The 26980-nt window shown below is 37.6% G+C and overlaps 1 protein-coding gene across 5 annotated transcripts in view; it reads left to right on the top strand.

The window, feature by feature from the left end:
* Nucleotides 1-26980, top strand: part of PTPN13 (protein tyrosine phosphatase non-receptor type 13) — a 125427-nt gene that overhangs the window by 5749 nt on the left and 92698 nt on the right. For all 5 annotated transcript variants that reach the window (XM_075751333.1, XM_075751332.1, XM_075751329.1 and 2 more), the window contains one exon: nucleotides 21182-21301. In XM_075751333.1, coding sequence (XP_075607448.1) covers nucleotides 21187-21301 — 115 coding nt within the window. In that variant the 5' untranslated portion in view covers nucleotides 21182-21186. The remainder of the gene's footprint in view (nucleotides 1-21181; nucleotides 21302-26980) is intronic.

Raw genomic sequence — 26980 nt, 5'->3', positions numbered from 1 at the left:
GCAAGTGGTGTACTCAGGTAGTGGGCAGGCCCTCAAAACCTGTTACAGAAAAAACCCACGGTACTGAGTACAAAGGCTTTCTAAGTTATTACTGACTACAGACAGAACATGGCTTATCTCATTATCTCAAGGGTTATAGACACTCTCATTTGCAGCTCCCTGTTTATGCAGGGGAATTGGTTCCCAGTGATTGATTTTATGTTTCAGATGAGGATTTTTCCCTTTTTAATATTAATTTCTTTAGCATCTCAATAGATGTGTAGATTGGCTACTGTATTTTCAGGTTTTCATATAGGCAAGAATGGCTACAAGGAGGGCATTAAAAAACCCAATAAACCTGTGACACTGGTGGTTCCAGGGCTTTCTTAGGGTCACCAGGGAAAGGTAATGGGACTTGACTTGTAAAGCCATGTCTGTCACACAGCAAGTATTCAGAGACCCTGTAGGACATTGCTGTTGAAATGTTAACAACAAGATTTCAAACTTGTAAGCAACTTTATTGGGTGTTGAATGTGTCCCATCTTTCTGAATGGAGCTGTTGACTTTTTCTGCTAACTGCTTTTATATGTTGTAATTTTAAAAGATGAAATTGACTAAAGAGGGGGCTAAACTAGAGTTTGAAACTTAACCTGTTAGAAATAGTTGTGCTTCCTAGCAAAGTCATGCCTGGTTTGAATGAGGAAAGATTTGGGCTTGCATGTTGTCTTAAGTAATAGTCATGAAAAAAAAAAATTATGTTTTTATCCATGTCATATGTAGATAGTTAAACTTTACGTGTGTTTTCTACTTAGTTTGCTCATCAGAGTGTCAGTACTGTAAAAAAATCTTGCTGATACTTCTTTTCTTGTCACAGTTCATCAAATGCAAGAGTGTATTATTACTAATTTTACCCATTTCTCTCTTTGCATAATCTAGTGTTTCAGCAAAGAGAAAAGTTAAGAGAAGGGAAAGGGGAACTAATGTTTTGCATTTTAGTATCTTTACTGTGAAATCAATAAGTGGAAAATCCCTTCCTAGTGCTTAGGATTATGGTCAATGAAATAATAGTTCAATTTTCCCAAGTCAATGCAAAGCTGTATTTGCCTTCAGTGAATTAACTTGGGAGTTTGAATCCCAGGCAAGCAAACGGTCAATACAGTACTACAAATGCTACTTTTATTCTTTACTTTTTAATGTCAGTGAGTAACAGCACACGTGTTATACTACAGAGATGTCTCTCAAAGTATGTCGCTGACTGGACAATTGTGTGGTTAGGTTTATATAGAGTTATCCCTCCAGCAGCCTAATTAAAGACTATATGTAACTTCCTTAAATGGTATGTTTCAACAGGAGATAAATACTGTTTTCTCCTTCAGAGGTTTTGTTATGGTATTTCTTTCAAGTGCCTTAGTGTGTTTTAACTATTTTTCAATGATTGAGGTGCATTTTTTGTTTGTTTGTTCTTCTGAAGCCAGTTTGCTTTCATCTTCTGTAAGTCTTAAAATTGGACTTCACATTAATTTGACTTACAGGAAATGAGGGAGTCCTGCCTGTATGCATGTATTAAGAAATTTGTCAGTAAGCTCTCTCTGCAGTTTTTGGTGAAGGCTATATCGTCTCAGTTCTTTTTAAGGAAGAAAGAGATTCTGTCCAGCCTTCATAGACTCTGTCTTTTAGAGTTCTTGTGTATCTTCAGTTATCTTTTCTTTGTTCTTAGACTGGTACCCTGCGCTTGAAGGTATTTCCCCTTAACCATTTGAAGGAGAGCTTCAGAAACACTTGCAGAAAAAGTCAGCTTATTGATTAGTGTTAGAAATCTGTACAAGGAGTAGCAGCAAAAAGCGATAGCACATCTAATGAATCCACTGAAATATTAAAAAAAAAAGTTGCATTCTAGGGAAAATTAAGATTTTAATGATATTTTTCCTAAAAGTAGCTTTGACATTTGTGCATGCTGGTGTTTGGCATCTGAACTGATACACCCTGAAAAGCACTGAGAATCTCCCTGCTAACTTTACTGGAAATTTGAGTAGGATGCCAGTGGAACACAAATTCTGTTGACATCCTTATTGATATGTAACATTACAACAGACAATGCAATATATATCTATATGTCTGTAAATTAAGAAAAAGTGTTCTCTCACAGTAATAGCAGTTGTGAAATGTTAAATGGCTTGTATCTGAAAAAAAGAAGGAATTATTTTAACAAGCTAGCTAGAATATACCTGTATAGCACCTGGAAGACTTTGACCTAGAAGGCCTAGCTTGTGAAAATGGTGTTAAAAAGCCCCAGTATTTTTTGGCAGTGCACACAGTTTAAAAAAGGAGCGTGAGGAAACGAGGAGGGGTGTAAGGGGCAGAAAGAGTGGGCTTGTTCAAGGTGTGCTAGGGCACCTTCAGTTCCCTCTAGTCCAGGTTTATGTCCCTTTCCAGAATGTCCCCAACATTTCATGTGGTGGTAGAGGTTTCTGTCAGCTGAGGTTTCTCCCTGATAAAGGTTAGGATGAGTTTTCAGACCTTCAAACTTGCAAGTACTTTCGGGTCACCCAGCTTAGTGGTCATGTTTAAGGCCTTCAAGGGTTAATAGTTATCTGATGTGTGGTGTGGTTTTTTAATTTGTTTGTTTGCTTGGGTTTTGTGTAGGTTTTTTTAGAGCTGTTAGTCCTAATCTCTTTTTATTTGTACGGTTGTTCAAACTCCAAATATCAGAAATCTGCCTGGGAAGTCCAATATAATGATTCATTTAATAAGAATTGAAAGAAATAGACACTGTAAGTTTTTGAGGAAACCTCAAAACATTGGATTTTGATTTCCTCAAAGAAGTTTCTTCTGATGCTATTTATCTGGCAAATGTACATGCTTAGCAAAACAAGCTAATTCCCAAGAACCTTAAATTCTGAACAGCTTAATTTTTCAGTGTGCCCTGTCACTGCAATCCCTTGAATGACCTTAATAAAGAATTTAAAGATTATCTGATTATAAAGATCTGCTAGCTGGCAGTGATGAAAGTTTGTTTCATCAGCTATATAGACTCATTTATTGAGTGGCTCTGCAGTTAGGTTATTACGTGTGAAACAGCCAAATCAGCCTGGAGCTTTAAGTGCATGGACTAATGTGTAGAACTGAGTTACTGAAATAGCTTTCCAGAGCTCCTTTATGTCAAATTGAAATGTATGTGCTCACGATGATTGTAACAAGACTCTGGTGTTTCAGAAGACTATGATACACTGTAAAAATTAACAGGGTTTTTTTTTTTTTTCTTGTGTGTTTTCAGTAGTCTTCAATATCATTGTATCATATTAGCACTGGTGCTTGCTTTAATCTATTGGCAAACAATTCTAGCAAGAACAGTTTTCTCCCTTTTTCTTTGCTCCCTGGTATAGTTCTATCCTCTCTGCTTTTGAGGAATACGGTATGTAAAGGAAAAAAAAAAACCCTTAAGCCTACTTCTTGTTGTTTTGTCACAAAATACTGAGGAAAACTCTAAAAAAATTTTTATTATAATTTTGTAGTTTTATTTGCAGGCATTATCTTCAGAATAGAAGATATTTTGTATGCTGGAAGATTGTTTGGATTTGTCAGTTACTGTGGTAGTAGTGTACACAGCAAACGTTGGCAGAAGAAAAGATTTTCTGTTATTTTTCTGTAGCTGCAAACATTTACTGCTGAGTGGCTGGTAGAAGTCAGGTGACTGTGAGGCATTACGGGGTCCTTCAAGATCCTTAGTATGTTCTTCTCTAGTGAAATTTAAGATAGTAGCCTATCTTCACCACAAACAAAAGAAAATACTCTTTGTGAACTGCCTAATTACAGCTGTGTTAATGGAACAGAATGTCATGTGAGTAAAAGTGTAAATGTGTACCAAAAGGGGTTAGAGAAATGAATAGAACAGAGACCACTAGTGACCATTAGATTTGACTGTGCAGCTCTAACCTTTAGCTGAGGAACACTGAGTGATTGCTAGGGAAGGGTGATGGGAGAGGTGGTCTGATCCAGTATAGTATTCCTTGTATTGAGCATTGCTTAGGCTTCTAAATACCAAAATAAATAGGAAGCTATTCCAAACTGAAGACTTCTTTAACCTTTAAAAAAAAAACAAACTCAGAAATATTCTGTGATCCACCTTTGAGGCTTGTGTGTGTCCACATGGCCTGGCTTGCTATTTGGAGCAGAACCCTGGGAGCTGCTGTGCTGTCCATGAAAGTCTGTGTTACAGCACTGTGTTGGTTGCAGTTAGGTCAGTGCTCTGGATTAGAGGCATCGGGAGTGGTCATGGCTGTACCTGAAAGATTGGAGAAGTTTCCACCTAGCTGAAGAAATGGAAACAGGATGTTGAGTTGTCTGGTTCAAGCTGCAGTCCTTCCTTGGTTTTTCATCCTTTCTGTCATGGAATCCTTGTTTCCTTTTTTTTCCAGACTCCTTAAGGAGGGATTAAATGATGGATAGTCAAGTAATCAGGGGAGTTAATTTTCATGCATACAACTAGAATAAAAATAGTTGCTCAGGAAGAAAGGATAAAAAGACGGAAACGCCTTGGTGATATCACAAAGCTTCAGTTGTGGTATTAGTTGTTGTTAGAGAGGAAAGTGAAAATATACTACTTAATGAAATAATAAAATAGATTATATAAGTAGTTGTAATTTTAAATGGTATCACATGAAAAGCACAACAAAAAGGAACTTGTGGAGACATGAATAATTTGATTTCTTTTACAGATGAGAAACATGTTACTTAAGAACTGAAGGGCATTCTGTAATGATAAAAAGCATTATTTTTGTTCTTGCTTGCCTCAACATCAGATTCTTGTTCTTTGTTGGTACTAGTATGTGTGCTGTTTTGCTGTGTGTGTTCTTCGGCCTTGCATGCTGAAATAAGCATAGGATAGTAAAAAAGTATTTTTCAGTGCAAACCCTTTAGTTCTGTGATATTGTCAGACACTGGTGGAATTTGTCTTTCAGTACTGAGTATTAAAGAGCAGAATAGAATCAGTAAATTGCATTTAACGTGGTATGTGGACGTTTCCCTGTTCTCACACAGTGCAGAATATATTTTGTAATATTGCAGAAAATATTTTTTGTGCTTCATATTAACTGAACTCTTTGATATATGCATTAATTCTCACTGATTCTGTCCCACCCATTGCCTTTGCTTTGAGAATATTTAAGAACTGAAGATCATAGAATTTAACTTTTCACTGTAATATGAACTGCTGGTTGGGAAATTTGCTGATGATGCAAAATCTGTTTCTTCTGCTTCCCTTTTCAGTGGTTTTGGAGAAATGGAAAAGAAACTATTGCCTGTCTAGACTTTAATAATTTATATATAAATTTACTTTTTATGTAGACAATGTTCATTTCAAGGCTTATGATGTATTTTCGGTAATAGGCTAGAAATGCCAGTTAAAAAAAAAAAACAAAACCCAACCAAAACCAACAAACAACACAATGCAACTGTTGTGCCAAGAAGTAATATGCATGTAATAAGAGCAATTGCTTTTTATAATGGTTTTGGAACCCTGAGGTATACTGTCTTTAAACAGTTTTCAAAGAATTTGTGGAACTCAGATTTTTTTTTTTTTTTCTGTGTGACAAAAGCTATAATTAGTGACCAGCAGACTCTTTGATATAGAGCAGCTATAAATTGTTTGTGACTTCTGGGTGGGTGAAGTTTGGATTTCCTTCTTCCTTCCCCCCCACCCCCCCATCTATTAGTTGGAGAAACTGGTGGTGTTTTTATTGCCTGTTTTAGACTGTTGGTGCAAAATAAAGGGTGAAGTCTTACAGCCACTTTTACAGAAGTCTGATTATTGTGGAAGAAGATTACTAAAAAATTGGAAAGGTTGCTTATCAGTGTGATAAAAGGCAAAGGCTATGTTAGTGCCAGCTGTCTTCAGTTAATTTTTCTGCCAAAACTCAATATTTTATTCTGTAAATCTGTACCTTTTAAAAATGAAGCCTGTGAATGGTTATATGCATTTATTTTGCCCTAAATGACTGGGGTAATATTCAGCTTCCAGGTAAATGGATAAAAAATGGCCAGCAGTGTAAACCAAATAATGAAAATACACAAAACAGTCATTATAGGAAAAAGTATTTTTCTTCTGTTATTGATTAGTAATGGTCCACAGGATGGCTTAGGTTTGCCAGCAAAACTTGGCATCTATAATGATTGTTTATTTTTTTTTTAATGTGAAAGTTTCTGATGCTCCTAACTGCTACTTTTTAAGTTGGATAGTTCTTCCTTGGCTAAAACAGTATGTGTATGCTTTTGTGCAAGCACGCTTTCTTTCTGTCCTCCTCTACTCTCTGATGAAGTTTTGGTTCTGGTTTCTGTGCCTCTGCACAGTGAGAAATCTATGTATTACTTCTCCCACTATAGACTGAGAAGATAATACATTCTCCTGTCTTTGAGATTTAAATCTCAAGATTGTAAAATTTTGTTCCTTCCCTCCCTGTGTTGTTGTTGTTTTTTTTTTTCCCCTCACCTCCTTTAATTTATAGAAATAGCCAGTTTGATATTAGTGGTGAACCCTTGATGCTTCTCACTGATTATCTAGTACTACTTTCTCAGATAAGTGTATGCAGCTTGAGATAAACCAATACAACTGGTCCAGTTTGATAAACTATCATTCAAATTCAATATTTTATAAGCAAAGTTTTTAGGAAATGCATGGTAGTGAGACAAGATACATCAAAATTGAAAATATTTTGAAATTATTGATAAAACATTCTAAAGTTTTGAAATCTGCTTCAGAACTAGTGCCCAAGTGCTTTTTTTAAAGCCTTATATTTATGAATTTTCTATGTGCTGTATCAAAGTGTTTATTTAGCAGTGAAAGATGGAAATAAGAGCTGAAGTGTCAGCCCATCTTTTTTCTTGCAGAGAATTTTGAATTTTTTCTTCTAAAAGCAGAACTTTCTATTAGAAGTTTATGCTGTCTATATACTGAAATGGCAAATAATATTTTTTTATAACACCCATTTTAAGTTTGCAAGACTAAAATTGAAATGCTGTGTTCAGGACTGGAAGAAAATTTGGATTGTTGTAAAAGTTCTAGCCATGCATGGAAAAGATCAAAGTTGGTATGTTCTATGCAGACCACATTGTATAAGACTTGAGCTCTTACGTTTTGGAGGGGTGAAAATTTGTTTGCCTCGGTGTGGTGTTTCTGTTTATTTTAGGTGGTTCCATTTAGTGTTTTCTTGAGTCTACATGAAATAAGAGTTAAGCAGGGTTAAGCTGCTGTACGTGAATTGATTCAGAAGGCAGCCAAATTTGATGCATTCTTTAACTGGTCTAACTCCCTGTGGTCCAGCTGCATCAATAAAAGATTCAAGCACTGTTATATTATCCTTCTATTCTCCTTTCACTTAATCCCTCACTAGGGCAGTGGGTTCAGAGGATAATACAACCTTCTGCTTGGTTCCATTGCAATACAGCAAGTGTAATTTGTACATGGGCATTATCTGTGTATGTCCTCAGTCTGACTAGCTCTCTGTTATTGTTCATAGGAATGTTCTTAAAAGAAAAGAAAGATGATGCTGTGACTTGCTTTCCTCTCACAGTTTCTAGGCCCGCAGAGGAAGAGTTTCTGCTATTTTGTCCTTGTTATGCAGCCAAGGGTGTAATGTGGCTCTTTGTCCTGTAACTCTACTAATATGAATATATTTATCATCCAGACAAAGCAAAACTTATCTGAACTCTGTTTTTTGGCGACAGCAGGCTTGGTGTTATGTCATGGGAGGAGGTGCTTGTTTTTCCTGTTTTTTTGGCAATGCCATCTTCCGTAGCTTGTTCTGTCTTGTAATCTCTCCAAGTACCAAAATATTATGGAGTGCAGATAATGATCAGGTGGAGTCTTTGTCCATTCTAGTGTGTGAAGCTAAATCAAATCTGTTACATCATGGACTGTCGCTTTGTCTTTACTATAGATCAGGCAGTCTGTTGTGTCTAGAAGGTCTAGTTAAGAGTTCTATAAACTACCCTTGCAGATTTTTCATGTTGCTATCAAATAATACTGAAGCTTAGGTTCTATGTGGTGAGGGTCCTTTTTACACTTGGAATCCCATTCACTTTCTTGGCTCAGAAACTATAAGCTTAGTAACGATTTGAAGCTGGGCAGCAATAACAGGTAGATGAAGCTCTTTTGAAAAAGAAATGACATGTTTTCTCATCTAAAGGCTAATAATCACATCACCTTTGAGGGCGTTTAAGACATGGAGAATATCATGGCTGTAGGACTGAATAAATTATGCCTAGCCTCTGAATTTAAGATGAATCATAAATTGGGTGTGTGTTAGAAATTTGTTCAAGGGGCAGTATAGTCAATTTAACAATTGTTAGGTTGTAAACAGCATACTGAATCATGCAGTATATAATTACATATTTTTCTGAAGTGCAGTTAACAGTCACAGGCTGAGGGACTCTAGTTAACTGGTCAGGTTCCAATTCACTTATATAATTTTGGTACAAAGCCATATGTGCTGTGTGAAATCATGTTTTGGAGCAAGATCGTGACTTCCTAACTATAGGCATTCCAACTCTTCAGGTGGCTTTGTCTACTAATTAATCTGGAGCTAAAACCTCCTAATTGCAGGATTTAAACTAGACTGTATAAGCTGCTCGAGAAGGTTTTGGCCTCCATAAAGAGCTCATTTAAAAAGCAAGCATCCATAACTAAAAACCTTCATGTTTTGTGTGGAATCTTTCAACTGATAGCAGCATGTCTAGACATGCTGCTAAGTTAATTGGTGATAGTTGTCACATGGACTGTACTGTTCTCAATACTTGGTCTATACTGCATCCACAGAGTTGAGTGGAGCAGATGAGTGAACAGCAGGTAAACCTTGATATATGTTATCAGTTGCAGGAAAGGATCAACTACGGATGGTTGGATAAAGAAAGTCTGCCTTTAAAAACCAGTATTTATTCAATACCTGGTGAGTAATGTGCTTAGAAACCCTGCTAAGGATAGATTTAAGAGAGAATCTAGACAACTTGAGAGCTTGAGAAATACTGGTGTATGGAAACACCAGCAGGAGATTGAGAATTTTGGGAAATCCTATAATGAACCAGTAGGGAATAATATCCTTCCTATGAAGCCTGTCTTCCTTTTTCTGGGCAACAGGTCTGTTTCACAGCATGAAAGAATACACTGCACACTTTCTCACCTCTCAGATTTTTGTGCCCTGCAAATTCATTACTGATTGGGAGTGTGTATGCAGAGAATACATACAACTTTAGTCTTAAATTAATTTCTGTGTGCATGAGTATGGAAGGAAGTGCGGAACAAAGGGATCTGCAATCTGAGAGGACAGATGATCACTTTAGTTGTCACAGATTCTGTGCTTGGGTCAAGCAGGTGTTAGGCAGCAAGAAGGAATCTCCGTGTTTGCACTGTGTGCATCTAACTCAGAGGTCAATTATTTTCTATATTACACTGACAGATTCTCAGCTGCTAGGTGGAAAAATGAGATGTATCCTGTTCAAGGACAACGTTAATGAATTTCCAACAGTCTGCACCGCAGCTCAGCATCACTTCGGGAAGGGGAAACATCTTTTACATCACTTGAACAGCAGCTAAGTACTTTCAAGAATTAGCAGTTAAACAGTTAAACTAACTTTTTCTCTGGAAAGTTAGTTGCTTATGGAGAGAAGCACTTGCTTTGAAGCCTCTTATGAGGACAGTTGTATACACAGATGATGAATGCTGTTGAAATGCTTCTCAGGAAATGGGTCTACCCTTTAAGACTTGTTAGCGCTACACTTGGCAGTACCATGCATCTAAGAAAAAGAGCTGATTTCTGGACAGATGGAGGTCTGTTACTACAGTTGCAGCCCATCTGCTGGTATCAAATCTGTTTTTACAAATGCTTACAGACTCTTATTTTAAATCTCCCTTGGCCAAAACCTTTAATAGGCTTTAGAGACCCTCTAACAAGGCTTTTAGGTAGTTGATGTTGACTTCTTGAAATAGATCAGTGTTCTTGCCCTCCATTTGTCCTTCAGGGTTTTTCTCTTGTCCTGCAGCAGAACCTGAAATTGTTTGGCGTATATGAAGTATACGCGTGCAGACAAATGCATGTATATATTTTATATAGATAGATTGTAAGATAATAATGCATATGTATATAATGCACATACATTATGTGTGGGAACACACACTCTTTCTCACATGACTGTGCACTATAAAAAGCACATCCTTCCTGAAGGCTGATGTAAAGTTCAGAGAGCCAGGTATGTAATCTCACTTGCCAGTGCTTCTCATTTCCTTAGAATCAGTCTTCCTTCATTTCAGGAGAATGTTATGAGGCAGCAGCTTATCGTTTGTTGTCTAATTGCTCTGTGTAGGAACAGTTGTTCCGTGGACAAGTTAAATCCAGCCAGCTGCCTGTTAGCATCTCTCCTATTCCCTCAGAGTATACATGTTTCCTGATCAGATCTCAGTATGAGAGTGGGGTACCATCAGATATCTCTGTTTTGAAGAGGTAGTTCACTTGAAGTTGATTCTTGCTTGGAAATGTATGAAGTTCCTTTATAAAGTTAGTCACTGATTTCCCCCTGCTTTGAATTTCTTTAGCACAAATCTTTGTACAGATTTTCACACCTAACAGAAGGGCAATATATCATAGACTTCTTAAATTGCATTTTTGGGCATATAAAAATTATAAATCTCATGCCTTGTATTACCATGTCTGAGTAGAGAAAGGCTCTCTGTCTGAAAGCAAAATTACTTTTTTTTTTTCCTGCTGCTGAAGAGTGAAGCAAATGCGGTGAGTGCTCTTTGAATAACAATTGATATTTGCTACTATGCTTGAATTAATGTTTTCTTCAACTCACAGATAAGTAGAGCAAGGATCTCTCAGTTTATGCCTTGGTGCTAAAGAGGCAGCTCTTCTTGCATATACAGTTCTTGACAGCTGAAATGTAGGCCTATGTTCCATCTTGTCTGTTTTTCAGGGTAGAAATTCAGACTTTCACAATAAGAATTAGTCATCACTTGTGTGAGTAACAGCTTTACTCCCAGACAGGTGAGTTCATAGATAAGATATCTGTGGTGTCATATAGCTGCAGACCTCGAAATGTTCTGTTCCTTATGCCATATCTCCATTCTTTTTTCTTTTCTGGTGTTTTGGTTTTGGGGTTTTTTTTGTTGTTGTTGGGGTTTTTTGGTTTTGGTTTTCTTTTTTCTTTTCCCAGAAGTGAACCAAAAGCCCTAACTGTCTGGGCAGACAGCACACTTTTTTTGTTCTGCAAGTCCTGGGATTCTGTGGTGTTTCCTGTGTGGTAGAGCATATGCAGTCAGTTACAAAAGGAGTTCAGAATATTACTGTGTTGAGCATCAAAGACTGAAGAAATGGTGCAAGATAGACTCTCCAGATGGATAGTGCACTCAGGCATACTAAAGTTTGAGAACATGATGACTTCCTTCAGCTGTAGGGCTACTTCAGAATTGTTCCTGACAATTACTAGGAACTAAAAGATCATTCAGGGTCATGACTGAGGAGAGTGTTGTTAATCAGGAGATGGTCCATCTTCATCAGTAATTGTTTGGACTCTCATTAGCTGTTTTCACCAAGAGTTAGAAGCAGAAAAAATCTGAGGATGTAGATTGACTTAGGGCATTGAACTATTGGACTATTTGTAGCAACCGATTAGCCGGAGAATGCTTGCTAAGTGGTAACTTTTAAATTGCCTGAGATTTTTTTTCATTTTCATAGGAAAAAAGACCATCAATGTACAAATGCAGTTTGGTAGAAATATTGGTAGGTGAGGTGATCCACGTGGGAGTTTGTTAGCTCTCTTATTGAGCTAAATGTGTACTTAAACAAAAAATCCTTGTGTTGTAGTAGTGCAGCTTCTTTGCCTGTGTATGTCTAAGATAAAGCAGTGCTGGAGAAATCAGATGCAGATAGATGTCACTTTCAAACTTGTTCTGTTACTTGGCCAGTTTTTCTTCTGTTGTTGGATACTGTTTCCTTCCCAGGCAGGAAGTATGAAACTGCCCTCTGGATACTAGAGGTTTATTGTGGTTGAGTGCACAAGTTATGCTCCCTGATTGCTTTCTTGTCTTGAGAATGCAAGGGTGCTGCTTTCAAACTAAAAACACAACAGAATTGTTTCTGAAACTGGTACGTTTCTCATGAGTACCATACATTAGACTGTTCTAACTATGGAGAAACTGGTTTGGTACTATAGTAAAGCATGTCTTCTGCTGATTTCTTTTTCCAAAACACATGAGACTGACAAAGATTTTTTTGCTCACGTCCACCCTTCTACCACAGGAGGAAGAAATCTAAAAAGCAAAGTCAACCCCTCAGTTTACGCACCATAACATCAACAGTAAGCCATTTGTTGAAGGATTGGACATGAATATATAGGATTTATATCTGGTTTTGAAATAATGTATGGTGGGGTCAGTCTTTATACTTGTTAACAATATGTTGACTTTAACATGATTTACAAATATACTACAATCCTAATGCTTTTTACTGAGGTAAAACTATTTTTTCCCAATATTTTAACACATTAATGTCATGATATTTCTACACTTACCTGAAAGTCAGCAATTTTCTGAGTTTAAAAAAAAAAATCAACAAAACAAAAAAACCAAACCTGTGAAGCTTCCTGAGGTTGACTTTCTCTTTTTAATGCCACATCTAAGAAATTTGAGGACTCTTACTCTTTTGGCATATTGTGCTTAGTTTCTTGCTGATCCAGTTGTGCTGCCTTCATTTACGCTAGTTATTATGTTGCTGCAAGGGGCTGTCATACTGAGAAGAGGCATTTATAAAGCTAGGTACCATTCTCTGTTACTGAGACTGGAAGGATTAATATCTAACAGAATCTGAACCCTTCAGTACTGTAGAATATATCTAATGTAGTAAAATACACATCACTTCATTTCCACAGAAGAAACCTTAAGCTAAGTTTTTAAAAACCCACTCTAGTGTAAGTTTATCCATTAGGGAAGTTACCTGTTGAGCAATACTAGCTTAATTTGTACCTGTTAAATCACTGAAACTTCCTTGTAGAGTTGTTGAGTTTCTAGTCTATAGCAATTTATGTCTTGCTGTTAAATATTTGATCATTACTCTTCTCAAACATTGGGAACTGATTTTAAAGAAAATCATCTTTGTAATGATATGAAAAAAAAAGTTACACTGTACAATTGTCGCTATTTACTTGACTTGTTGCTTATCACACCCTCATTGTCTTACTTGTAGATACCTTTAAAATGCCACAGATGTTGGGAAGTAGTACTTATTGACTTAGAACAATGCTTCCATGATGTTTAAGTCATGTGCGTACTACTATTTCTGCTCCTCTGACAATAACTTTCATTCCCTCTTCAGCTGCTAAGAGCTGCAAGTGAGTAAGGACAGACTTCAGTCATGACCTTTTTGTAGTATGTGAGGATTGTGTAGCTCTTGCATGCAACAATGGAATAACTGCTGGACTAAAGCTGGAGGTGCCATTCTTAGTTTCTCTCAGTGTAGTCTGTCCTTGCCATGGTGACAGTGCATGTCACCCACATGGACCTAGCAACAGTTGTGTATTCCAGTGTACTTCATGAAGAGCATTACTGTCAGTGTGCACTGAAAAAAAAGCAATATGGAAGGATGCCAAGGAAGGCATCTTCATCAAAACTGCTGCACAGTCTGGAATTTGTCTGTCATATAAGTGAAGTTATATGATAAACAATACATCGCTACATCAATACATGACTTACATCAATAGTAAGATGTGTTTTGTGTTATTTCATGTAATTGGAAGAGTTTCATCTACGAAGTGTGAGTAAGGGTATGATTGGTTGATCTGCTATTTGAAAAGTGTTACTATTGCCAAACTGCTTTGCAGTCCTGAAATTTCTACTTTTCCATTTATCAAGCTTATCTTAGTCACAGGTCCTCTGTTCCTACTTAGCAATTAAAATGAAAGTTGCAAGTATGAGAAACGCACGAAGGAGACGTGCCTCTCCGAGGTGGAGCAGATCAACAGCAAAATAAGGGAGTTGCCCAAGGATCTTACACTGACAATTAAAGAAAGAGGGATACAAGAGTCATGCCCCGATTTACGTGGATTAAGCTTACTTTGTAGTGATAATTATATACTCTTCTGAATACAATTTTAATATCAAATGTGAAACTTCAGCTACCTGATGTATAAAAGAACATTCTACAGTTGCCTAGAAAATATGACTTTCATGATTATTATATACATTTTGGACTGGATTTACTAGTTTGTCTTATACAAGCGTCGGATAAACAAGTTTATCTGGTTCTGGTGATAGAAAAGCAAGGAAGAGATTCAGCAATAACCCTTGCTTGTCTTCCATTGCAAGTTCAGTCCAATGCCAAAAGCTGATTTCTTTCTACCTTCCAGGAAAGAAAGCAAGCACTTCTCAAGTAAAATAAACACTGCTTGCCCTGGAGGTGCGAGCCAAGATTCTCAATATGTCATGTTCTTCTGTCTTCCAGACATTGGAATACAAGACTGATTTAAGGCTTTGGAAGGAGAAATGCTAACATCTTATCTGCTACAGTGAATGTGAGAGCATCATGTATGCTCAAATAAAAGGCCAGCAGCGTCCTGTACTTCTGGGAGTGTCCTCCTCATGTTCTTTTTGTTTTATTACAAATTTGAGGTGGTTTCAGTTCCCTCACTTAAGAGGTTTGAGCTCAAGCAGCAAGCTATCAGTTTGAAGAGAAGATGCAATTTGAAAGAAATTTTTTGATATAGTTTGAAGATTGACCCAGGAGCATGAGATGTTTGGCTGACATTCATCCCGTCTGCCTACAGAGGAGAAAAGAGGAGAACATGGAAAGAAAGTTGAGTGGAAGAGGCTAATTTCCACAACTAGAGGAACGAAGTTCTTGGGTGGCAATACTAATCTCTGTTGACCTCTCCAAAATGAAGGTGAAAGGAATAGTGCTTATACTAGGATAATATTGTTGTAGGTAGCTGATTGAATGAAAAGCATGGAAGAGAAAAACTTAGATTCACATGATTTTTGGCAGCTATTTTGAGACTTATAGAAAGAGAGGGGAGATATGATTTACATCTTGTGCAGCTTTTTGTCCCTTCTTCATATCTGTAGAAGTAAAAAAAGTGATCGTGGCACGAGGGTTTGTTTACTTATCCTTCAAGACAATAAATGAGAATAATGTCCAGTAATTAACCTGAGAGCAGGATTCTAAAAATAAAAATAAAAATAAAAAAATCTTTAAACACAGTTGACTTGATTATGTTGTATATTCATTGTGTGCTTGACTTGAATATTTGTATATACTGCCTTATTTTGTGGATGCTCTATGCAAATTGGACCTGCAGCTATAGGAAACCAAATTTTATGTGCACATATCTAAGTATGTGCGTATTTGAAAATGAGGTTTCAAAGACTACTGAAGTGCAAGTTTTCTAACTTGGCTCCGGGGTTCTGCACTTAAGCACAGTTTCAGCAACAGTATTGTTGGGGATAAACTAATTGATAGATGCATTCCATGTTGTCTTCAGGGGTGTAAGATGTGGGTCAACGTAAATAAATAGTATAGATGCCAACATTCTGAAATTACAGGGCATGGTAATGATTCCAGATGCTTAGGTTCTGAAATGGGATAGGCCAGACTTTCAAAACTGTTCAGGTATAGTTCCAGTTAGGTTTCACTGGGTTTTGTCCATTATTGAGTGCTTTTAGAAAGCACTTCACACTCAATGAGTGCTGAATAAAAGTGTCAGTGTTTTAATTTTAGGGAGCTAATCGTGGCTTTAGAAAGGTGAATTTTAAGAGGTTCTTTTGGACAAAATTGTTTTGTTAAATGTACTTCTGCTTTCTCTTTTCTCTGTTTTAAATTTGTCAAAGCATAAAAACAAATACCAGAGTATTTTATATGATTATCTAGAAACTCTAACAATGTTTTTATATTCTAGATTTTTTCACCACTGCTAGCACATCTAAAAAAAACTCGCAGAGTGTGTGACTAGAGCAGCTGCTCTCCATGTTTCTTTGCAGTATATTCTCAGATATCAAATAAGCATGACGCATCTTAGCTGATGTTGTTAAAGCACAACTTTTGACTTAAAGTTTTGGTTCTGAAGTTACAACATGGGGAAAAGTGCTGATGCAGAAGGTAAGGAAAAAAACCTAAGACACGTGTTATTAAAACCAAAACACAAAGTTGTCAAGCAACAGTTAAGTTGAACCACTTTAGCCTTTTGACTTTCAGTCTGTTCTTAGGAACTTTTTGACAAAGTTACTTATATTATAGTCTTTATTAAGCAGAGTTGTAGCAATACCTTCTTAATATTTCAGCTAGCAAGAGTTCAATAAAAACTTTTCCTAATTCTTGGTTGCTGTTAGAGACCTTCAATTTCAAATTTAAAATGCATAAGGAAAAAAGTTGGTGGTTGGGGGAAATGAGAATTTTGAGCATTTAACTTCTGTGCTGCATACATAAGTAATAACAAGCAGGGTGTCTTGAAAACTTTGCAAATTGTAGGAAAAAAAGTATATACCTTGCAAATTGTCATATTGACAGTATTACTCGGTATGAGGGGCTGCTCCTGTTGTGTTTTCTCTCTTACCTTGGACTGAGAAAGTGTCAGGCTGCCACATGTACCATGTTGGCACTGCCTGGATGTTCTATAGGTGGTATGCTTTTAACATGGGTTGTTGGGACTGTAGAGTATAGGGACAAGGAGGTTACCGAACTTGCTGTACAGGGAAGATACAGAACTACACACCTCACTCATCAGGGAGTGTATAAGTTGTCTGCCTTAAAGGGAGGAGCTGGCAGTTAGTCCTCATGAGGTAAACGGGCATTTTAAAGGAAGTGTTTGAGATATGGGAGAGGCCTTTGGCTTAAGCAGCATTCTTTCTTGGAACTGTGCTGCCTGTATGGCTTAGGGCTGAATGGCGTGGAGGGTGAGAAATTGTACTCAGGGCTTGTTGATACAAATGATTTACACCTGAATTTACTCTCTTGTCCTGGAGCAAAAAAGAGATGCCTCCACATGATGCAACTCCTTTCCTGTGGCAATTGTACTCCTGTATGGTCTAGGAGTAAATTCTGTCCCAGACCAAGTAACCTGAAAGTAATGTTCATGTCTATGCTTCTCCAGTGTCAACTGTTTTAATTTGTCCACTGTCTTCCTACATTGTGTTGTGCTCTTTGCTGTGTGAATGTACCTTTTGGATGTTGTGGCTATGATCTTGTGTGGCTTTTGGGTGTATGGGGAATCCACACCTTCACAGTTCATGCTGAGTTCATACCACCTAGTCCTTTGACGTACCTCTTGATCATGACTGTACCTGGACCTCTCACCTTGTGAAGCAAGGTGCAGAAAGAAACAGGATGTACTTAGCCTCCTGAGGCATAAGCCTCCTGATTCCATCTCCAGCTGTGTCTCAGTGTGGCTTCATATCAAGATGCCACCTTAATAATGTCCCAAGGAAAAAAGAAGTGAACTCATCCGTAGAATGTGCACCTTTCGATGTTCTTTAATCTGTCCATTTTTATTTCAAGGAGTGAAAGGAACAGGGCACAGGATGCCAGCACAACAGATCTTGCTTACCTGAAGTGAAGAGGAGATTGAGGACTCATTGCAAGAAAGTGGCCTGACAGGAACCTGACTAAGAGTCCATTGAGAACTCTGCCAGTGCATCTAGATTTCTTTGCTGGTCAACTTGATACCCTGAGAAACACAGGGACTGCCAGGAGCATCTTTGGAAGTTTGAAGCAGACTAGTTTGTACCATTAGTACAAGAGAAAAGTCTTTGTTTTACTTGCAGTTTTGTGTTCTGTCATTTTAGGCCAATACTATTTCCTGAGATTCACTCACCTTCTCTCCTTGGATCTTTGCTCAGTTGAAATCAGCTAAAAGTTTACCCTTGACAGAGATAACTGATCTTTGTCTTCTCTTTCATGCATTTTAAGCGGTTGCTATCCTTAGTCTGTTGTCCCCTGTTGCTATCACCCAGCTTCCTTTCTTTGAGTTCTAAGCCATAGGAGCTTAAATACACACTTTAAATGGCAACTCATTTTAACTGGAAAATGAACCTTATACAGCTATATAGTCATGGGCGTAACTGCAGTTAGAGGGCTAAGATGTGAAGACAGGCAGTCTGTACAGTTTTGATACAGTAGTCAACAAAAGCTTTATATGTTTCTCTTGCATAAGTTACATGATACTGTCATTATGTTGCATTTTATCAAAATGTTCAGGCTTTACACAAAACCAAAAGCTTTTGTATGCATTGAGCACTTAGCACTTCAGCTTCTGTTTTCACAAAGGACCAGACACTATTGAGGCTTCCAGAATCTAAGACAACAGTAAATTTGGAAGAATTGTGCATTGCAAACATTATTCCTACAAATTTCGCCTTTCTCCTTGTGAAAAACATCTGTTGCAAACAAACTGGTGGGGAAGACATATGCTTTGAGCCAGCCACTTTCACTGTCAGCTTCACTGTGTTAAATTAATGGTGCCTGCCTGCTAACAGGTGGACTGTGCAGATGGAGAACTCTGGCCATGCATTTGTCTGTAAACACTTCACCCCAGCTTGCTTCAGTCAGTTCCTCAGTGACAGAGAACCATTTTGTGGAAGCTTCTTTAATCTTCATAACCAATGTGTTGGCCTGCTCTTTGTTGTGACAGGCAACTTCAGGATAGTTTTAAGGAAGAAAAGTTGGAGGGAAAGTTACTAAAAAGTTTCTGAAACAGATACGCTTCAATGAGAGTCCCACACAAATCCCAACTCGCGCTGTTTTGCGTGTGACTGTGTATGTAATGATTCGTGTTTCGTTGTATTCTACTTGGGCTTTCACAACCCATTTGAAATGTTTTGGGTTTGGTGTGTTGTGATATTTGTTTTTATTTGTCAAGCTACTGCTATCTGTAATATACCAGCGGATCTTCTTGCTCACGCTGCTACAGGTGAGGCCTGTGTGGCTGGGTGGATATTCATATACTTCTTACTGTGATTAAGAAATTGTTTTCTGTAGGATTCTTTTATTGTTCAAGTAAAAAGTTTGGGAGTTTAGGCAGGCATGCTTATAGCCTCTATAGTGATGTTAAATAGGCAATTAGCTTATATCTGCTGCAGAACAGTCCATTTTATTTAATCACAGCTGAAAGGAATCAGAATTTTGCAGGATGGGGAAAGGGATGGCAGAGAAGGTTTTTTGGGAGGATTTTTGTTGGTGGTGATGTGCTCAGCATACTTCCTTTAGAATATTTAGCACAAAAAGTTTTAATTTGTGGATCATATATTTTTAGTCCCTAGGAGAAGATGAGATCTTTGAATAATCCAGTTTGATTCTAGATGTACGTACTGGAATTTGACAGTGCCATGAAATCACGAAATTCCCTGGTGTGTATGATAGACCAGACATTCTGTGCCAGGTGTACGTGAATCTCATACTGACTAGAAACATGTTTATCTCTGGCTTTTCATCTATTTATTGCAAGTTTTTATTAGTCCCTAGCTTTCCATTTTGAATAATGTATTTATTTTTCTCTTCAGGGATTCAGATTTTATCTTTCTTTTAAATGTGGTCTGGATCTCTTTTCACTCCCATTATCTTTAGATAAGAACTTCTGAACATTAATTGTCAAAAATGTATCTGACTTAATAAATATGCAGAATAGAATAATTGAATACTAAAAAACCTGGCAAGCTGTGAAGTGAGGAAAAATAAGCTGTTTGAAATGCAGCTGGTAATATGTAATTTTTCAATACTATAGTATAGAATTACAGCTGAAAAAGGTCTCTGGGTAGTACTTCAGCAAATACCTTCAAAGCCCATATTTTCAGCTAGAAAGTGCAGGATATTTAGCCTTTTATATTGCCATTATATGGGTATGACCCTGGTTATCTGGAAGTAAAAAAACATGGAAGGCATGAAACTGCATAGACAGTTGGGAAAGTAAATATAGCTAGTCAGCCTATACTCCTTGGAAATTGTTAGAATAATATCTGTGAGTGTACATCTGAGCCAGGACTGTAACTCCAGCTAGTTGATTAGAAGGGAGGGGGAGGAACCTCCAGCAGTACTGTTGGGTCATCTAGAGCTGTTGGTATCAGTTTCTAAAGCTGTTGGTATCAGTTACTGATTTCAGGACAATATGCATTGCTTGTGGGACTGTCTTTTCCATTTCTAGCAGCAACTTTGGAGCCTTTGAGACCTAACAAACTCATCACCAATGATTGATTATACCTTAGACTCTTACTGCAGCTCACTGCAGATTTTTTTTCTTTGGGCTTTGGAGAGAAGCAACTGCAGCTGCATCTCAATCCGAAATATAAACTGGCGTGTGTGCTCAATCTGAGAATATTTAGTGTCCATAGAAAGCTGAAGTAATTAAGCAGGCACATGATTTATTTGCTCCTGAGCTTACCAGAATGATGCTTTGACTTAGCAAGAATATTTAGGGATGCGTTCTTCAGTTTTCAAAATGGTTTTGCTTTTGGACAACTGAATATCGTATTGTGGTATGGTGAAAATGGTTTAACTCTTTGGAAAAAAAACGACAACAACAAAAAACAAACAAACCAAAACATTAAAACCTGACCTCGTTTAGCTGGGGATGGAAGTGTTTATTTGTTTTCTGGGGATGTAATACGTAGAGCGCAGATAATGATTTTACTTTTTCTTAAACATATGAAGAAGCTGAACAAAGGAGATAACTATCAGTTCCACAACTAGCTTGCTTGCATGTTTGCGGGCAGTGCTTTTTATTATTTGGCCATGAGATAATAGAAACAGTCCTGTGAAAATATATAGGAAGAAGAGCTTCCTTTCCTAACAGCAGCTTAACTGACTTAAACCTGTCAAAACAATGCTAATAGCTGATTTACACTAACAAACCTGTAACTACTAATCATTCTGTCATTTTTTTTTAAACAGAGTAAACTCTTGCTCCATGGCATGTGGACAATGCCAGCTTATTGATTTAGTAGCCTACAATATTAATACAAATCATTGTTGTCATAACCCAAGTTTTTCTTCTTCATAATAGCAGGTGCTTAAAATTCTTTATCATCATGGTGAATGTTTTGTAGTATTTATATTTAATGGGCTCTATTAATGTTAGAGAACTTTTGTGACAGAGTTGAACGTGGGTTATTACTACGTGAGAATTACATGCAAGGAGAAAATAAGTGTTACATATTCTTAACTAAATCTGTCTCATTTCTTAGGTAACATGCATGTGTCACTGGCAGAGGCTCTGGAGGTTCGGGGAGGTCCACTGCAAGAAGAGGAAATATGGGCTATTTTGAATCAAAGTGCAGAGAGTCTTCAAGAACTATTCAGAAAAGGTAAGCACTTTTAAAGACTGATACATACAAAACTGGAAATATCTTGGTTATGTTTGTGTCATATAAGTAAACTCCCTTGTTCTTCCTAGGCTCTAAACCCAAATAACTTGCTCCTAGGTTATCTTTGCATAAAGTGCCTAGCTGCACCCCAGCCGAAAGGATGTTTTCAACCATTGCTTCCTATTTTATCAGGACCCATAGCACATTCCATTTCATGTGGTGACAACTTCACTTTGGTGTAAAGTTTTAGACTCATTGACATGAGATAGAAACATAGAAAAAAAAAATGGTAAGTCTGAGACCTTTGGAGCACTTTGGTCCTGAAGTGGACATAGAAATGGGTACAGTACAGTGCAGTCACGACTAGTCTACTCTGAAGAGATTAAGCCTCAAGTGAGGCAAAGGTGAGCCACTGAAAACTTGACCAGAGGGCTCGATATCGTTCCCTAGAATGCAGTTAGCTACTGAGAGGAATGTGGTGGCTTGTACTTTAAAGGAGTAGAAGTATTTCTTCTCTCCATCCCCCCAACTTAGTAGGCTGTAAGTTAAGCATCTGCAATACTGCTATTAATTATATGTTTTAGCACTAGGTCTAAGTATGGAACCCTTCCTCTTCCTTATATTTTCTTTTCTTTAAAATCTGTGAATCCTTAATTCCCTTCCCCCCCCGCCCTTTTTCTTTATAGCAGTAAAAGCTTAACTCAAACATTGAACTTTGGTGACATCTTCAACATGGCCTCAAGTATATGTTCTTATGATGCATCTTAGTATTTCAGCAAATTTATGGGGGGTCATCTTATATCTAAGCATGCATATGCAAGCTCAGTCAGTTTTATTCAGGAAAAATCAAAAGCTCAGACTTTTTAAACTAGCTATTGTTTTGCCACATTACTATGCAAGGGGCACATCTTCATTATTGAGGGCAAAAAACGTTGTATTTTATTGCATGCGTTTGGGCTACAATTTCATCAAGATTCAACATTTCAGTTGTTTGGTGGGTGTGTGTTAAGATTTGATTTAGACAGTCTTTCAAGTCAGACACTAGGTTTGTCTCATCCATTGCACAAGTTCTGAAAGTGGTCCACAAAGACTCCAAAGAAGGCAGATGTGGGCAGAAACTGCCATATGGCATTTGATTTCTGATCAAGCTTGACTTAGCATTATAAATATGAAACTTTATCAATTTCTCCAAAGTATTTTTTGGTAGACAAACAATGGGTAGTTTAGATATCTCATACAAATTTCCATATTCTCCTTTACCAGAGAGCTCAAAGCCCATGCGTGATAAGGGTTCCCTGTTAGGAATGCTGAGTTTATTGTTGCAATTTGACTGTCCCTCTGCTTCTTGTATTGCAAGAAAGGGAAAGCTGGCATCTTCTTTCCTCTCTCTTTCGCTCTTTGTTCTGTCTTAGAATCAGAAGAATGATTCTTTTTTATTTAAGAGGGAAGGTTGTTGAGACTAAATGAGACCTTGACTTAAAGAGACATCTTCAATGATTAGAGGTTTACTCTTGCACACTTTACAGAAATCAGCACATTGAGCTCCATCTTGAAATCCATCTGAAAGATCACAGTGGCATTAGTATATAGTAGTGAAACCACTTAAGGCATTATCCTATGTCTAAATTCCTTTTCAAGAAGGAAGTCTCCACTGAAAATAAGAGCTCACCCTTTCTTGGTATGAGAGTAGTGCAGAAAAGAGTTACTGTAATTACTATGAAGGCTGCATGCAAGCATTGAGAATGAGAATGTAGTCAGCCCTCCTTCAGAGGGACGACTACTGAAAGACGAGAGCACAAAATGGAAATCTGCCCCAGGACTTATGGTATGTGCTTTTAAGGTAGGGGAATGTTTGCCAGCCAAGACTGGCTAAGGCGGCAGAAGCCACTGGTCTTGCTTCCTATCACTGAAGATGAAAACACAAATTCAGATAAAATCAGTGCCAGAAGAATCTGTTTCTTCTTGGAGATTAAGCTGTTTTATTGAGTTGTTTTTCTGCTAGTTCAGCAAACTATTTTCAGTTGCATGCTATTAATTAACCTGGGATATAGCCCTGTGGTAAAATGCACTTCAAGAGACACCCGAATGAAAGAGCTTTACTATGTAGCTAAGGTTGACAAAGGCAATCTAATTCCTCCCAGCAAGATTAGGATAACAGATGGCCTTTAATGAAGATTTGCCTTTACTAAGGAAACAATCTAGAAACCTTTTTTGGTCATCTTGAATATCAGTTTCTGTGCTGACTTGTAAAGATGCATTGCAGAGATGCTGGAACAGAGAATGCAGAGATGCCTCTAGGCTTGTCTGACCCAATTTTGTTATTTATTTGTGGAGGACTTGTAGCTAATAAAGGATCCTAGAAAAATACTGTTTTCCTTGGTCAAATTTCAGACCTATCATACAGCATGGAAGAGCTATTCTATGACAGAGGGTGAGGTTCCAAAATTTTTCAGAACTGACCTCTCTCTCCTGGGCAGAGGGCAATGAGGAGCTTCTGCAAGTTCATAGTATGCTCAGCTCTGACCAGTCTCAGAGATGCTCTTTTCTTCTTCCTTGTATAGCTATGGAGTACCTGAACATGTTGTTCTGTAACAAAGTCTAAGCTTTGGTGAGCATTTTCTATATTAAATGTCTTTAAAAGTTAAAATAAGGCATATTGTTCAACAGTCTATGTTCCAACTGGTTTGAAATGAGGGGGATAAAAAGGCCATGGAAATCATCCACTCTTAAATTGCCATCTGTTGGCAACCTCCCCGCACCAGCCCAGCAACCACACACACTTAAAGGAATTACCAGCCCAAGTAAGCATTTGTTTATTTATGTCATCCTGGTAGAATTATAGTAGTCTGAAGTTGAGAATCCTTGCTATTACTCCAACTGATAACATGTTTTTCAATTAATTTGTTGCATAAGCTAGTTTCAGGAAATTAAGGAAAAATGCCCAAAACAAGCTTCTGTTACAAATTTGATGACTTTGATTTATAGAAGTTCTGCATGTCTTTTAGTGACTCTATCATCTTATCCATCAAAGCACTGAATAAAAGAAGCACAGAATGAAAATCCATGTCTTACATGGTTAATCACATATCATACCATGTGTAATTCAGTGACTGATACAGAAATTGCATATTTTTATTCCTATTTGTATTTACAATTGTAACAGGTTTTGAACTCTTTAAAAATACTTTACAAATTTATTTCAATCGTTATAAGCAATGAAAGATTAGATTGAAATGCCCAGTTGTTAATCACTGATTTAGAAGATCAACTCTGGTAGCTGTTCTGTCAGCATATTATAAGCTGTTAAATGGAGGAGAAAGGCAATCTAGTACTGAGTTGCAGATCTGACATCAGTTGTACTAGTGACGTTGAGATTAATCTGGAGATTTGAAAAGGCCGATACCAGACCTGCCCTTCTCTTACATCTGTTTAATTATCTGCAATAACTGTTTTGTTGTTGAGAGGGTGTATCAGTTGTTTCAGACATGCTGTATCTTGTACTCAGTACTTCATGAGGTCAAAGGAACAGGTCTTTGAAGTGAAGTATCTCAAATGTGAGCATTTAAGTGTAAGGAGCATCCTGTGCTCTCTGCTGCTGAGAATTATAAACCAGGTGTCCCTCTAATTTGGGAGGTTTACTGGAAAAGATTTATCAAAACTTGAAAGTGGGAAAGATTTCATATATCATTTAGGCCACTCCTATGCTAAAGCATGTATTGTGGATTCTGAAAATAGTTGGACCTTATATTTGAAGATGTGTTTAAAGGGAGGGGAAAGAGAAGTGGGGGGGGAAATGAGTCTGGTAATAGAAAGGCAGGTTGAGCAAAGATGGACTTTACAAATTGTCTGTCTTGCAAATTTGTCTATGGGAAATGATTTATGTAAAGAAAAGTGATATCATCTGAAAGTGAATGTGAGGAAGGACAATTGTGGTTTTTGGGGACCTGTAAATCTTGTCAACAGTCGCACTATTGCATCTGCTTAGCTTGGGTAAGTATAATGAAAAAAGGAAGGGAAGTATGAAATATGTTGATAGGAAGTAGTGGTGGGTCCCAAGCAGTCATAGACCTAGTTGGGATTGAGGGGGAGATGGATTGTTTTGGTTGACAAGAGGGAAAATGCAATAGGAGAGGGGAAAAAAAAATAATCCTCATTTTACAGCCACTCCTTGCTGGCAGGTGTTAAATGATTTGTTTTTTCCCTTTAACCATAACTGCTGAGGAGTGATTTTTTTTTTTTTTTTTTTTTTTTTTTTTTTTCTTTTCACCTTCTGGTAACATTTGATCTTTTGGTTGCTGAGAAGGAAAGAGATCAGGTTTTTGTGGTTCTTGGTGATATTTTTAAATTTTTTTATTTTTTTATCATTCCCCACACCAAATGAGGCTCAGTTACTACTGCTCTTTCCAGAACTCTCTGCTGAATGTGGTCAGGGTAACAAAAAAGTATAGTGTGGTGTTATGCTGACTTGGGGAGCATCTCAGGAACAACATGGGTGATCTCAGAAACTATTTGTTCACTATGTTTCTTGCTGCAGTATTGTCAGGAATGAATAAATTTCAGTTAGCCTCTCAGTGTTGCTGCTGGCTTCCAAGTGATTCAATATCACATCAGGGCACTCTGCTCAGTCCCGTCCCTTTGTGTCCAAGGGAGAGGGAGCAGAAGCACTGCAACGCTGTTTCCCCTGTACACCAGACATGCGTGGACATGCTGCAACGGCTCAAAGTAGTATACAGCTTACGGTGTAACTGGTCCCTTGTGCTGGCCTGTCTACAGATGCATCGGTGGTCTGCCAGCCTCCAACCTGTCCTAAGCATAAAAATCTTCAGGTTCCTTTGTGCCAGGAGAAATCTTAATTGTCGCAGTGAGGGCTATAGAGTGAAGCAAAGAGAAAAATGAGACGAGTGTTGAAAAAGCTTGTGAATGTTTTTGGGCTGTTCTGTGCTTTTTTAAGGTATTTCTTTTGTATCCTGAAAGAGCTGAAATGTACGTCACTTCTGACCGTTTTTGCTAATGGCTGTGGTCTAAGAGAGAAGTAGGGGAAAAAAAAAACAACAACAAAACACCTGAAGGAGCTTGAATTGTGTATGTAGTTTGGAAATTCAAAGTTACCTGCCATCAATATTGTAAAATGAATCCATTTTAAATTTCTGCCTGAATTTACTGTCTCTTGTGATGGGTTTGGGTTTTTTTGTCTGTGGCTACTTGCATTCTGTTAAACCATGTAAAGGACTGTTTTAAAAAAGTCTTTCATTTGTTTGGCAGATGCTATGTAGCTAAAGATTATTTCAGTTTTTATTGCATTTAAAACCAGTTGACTCACTTTAAGTAAGACCACATTATTTATCTCTGTCTTGGTACTGCTTGATAAACTGTACTCTCACAAATGTTTTGTTACCAAGTTGCATAGTTCTGGAGTTAACTCAGAAGGCTGGCAGCTCTAGCACAGTTGGAAGCCTACTGGACAGAAAATTGACCGGGAGCCATACCCGGAATTCCAGTGCTTTTAGAAGGACAGGTTTGAATCTCTTTTTGTCATTTTCCCCTGTATTTTGGGAAATTTGTTTCCCTTACTGCTGCTGTAAATTCTTCTGAAAGCCTAAACAAAAGATGACATGAATATTATGACTGGAAGCTATTTTCTTTTTTCCTGTGGTCCCTGACTATTTGATGCAGTGCATC

The sequence above is a fragment of the Balearica regulorum genome, chromosome 4, assembly GCF_011004875.1.
Source record: "Balearica regulorum gibbericeps isolate bBalReg1 chromosome 4, bBalReg1.pri, whole genome shotgun sequence".
In the NCBI taxonomy this organism is placed as follows: Eukaryota; Metazoa; Chordata; class Aves; order Gruiformes; family Gruidae; genus Balearica; species Balearica regulorum.
Note: the sequence above shows the minus strand (reverse complement) of the source record. Positions and strands in the feature narration are given on the sequence as shown.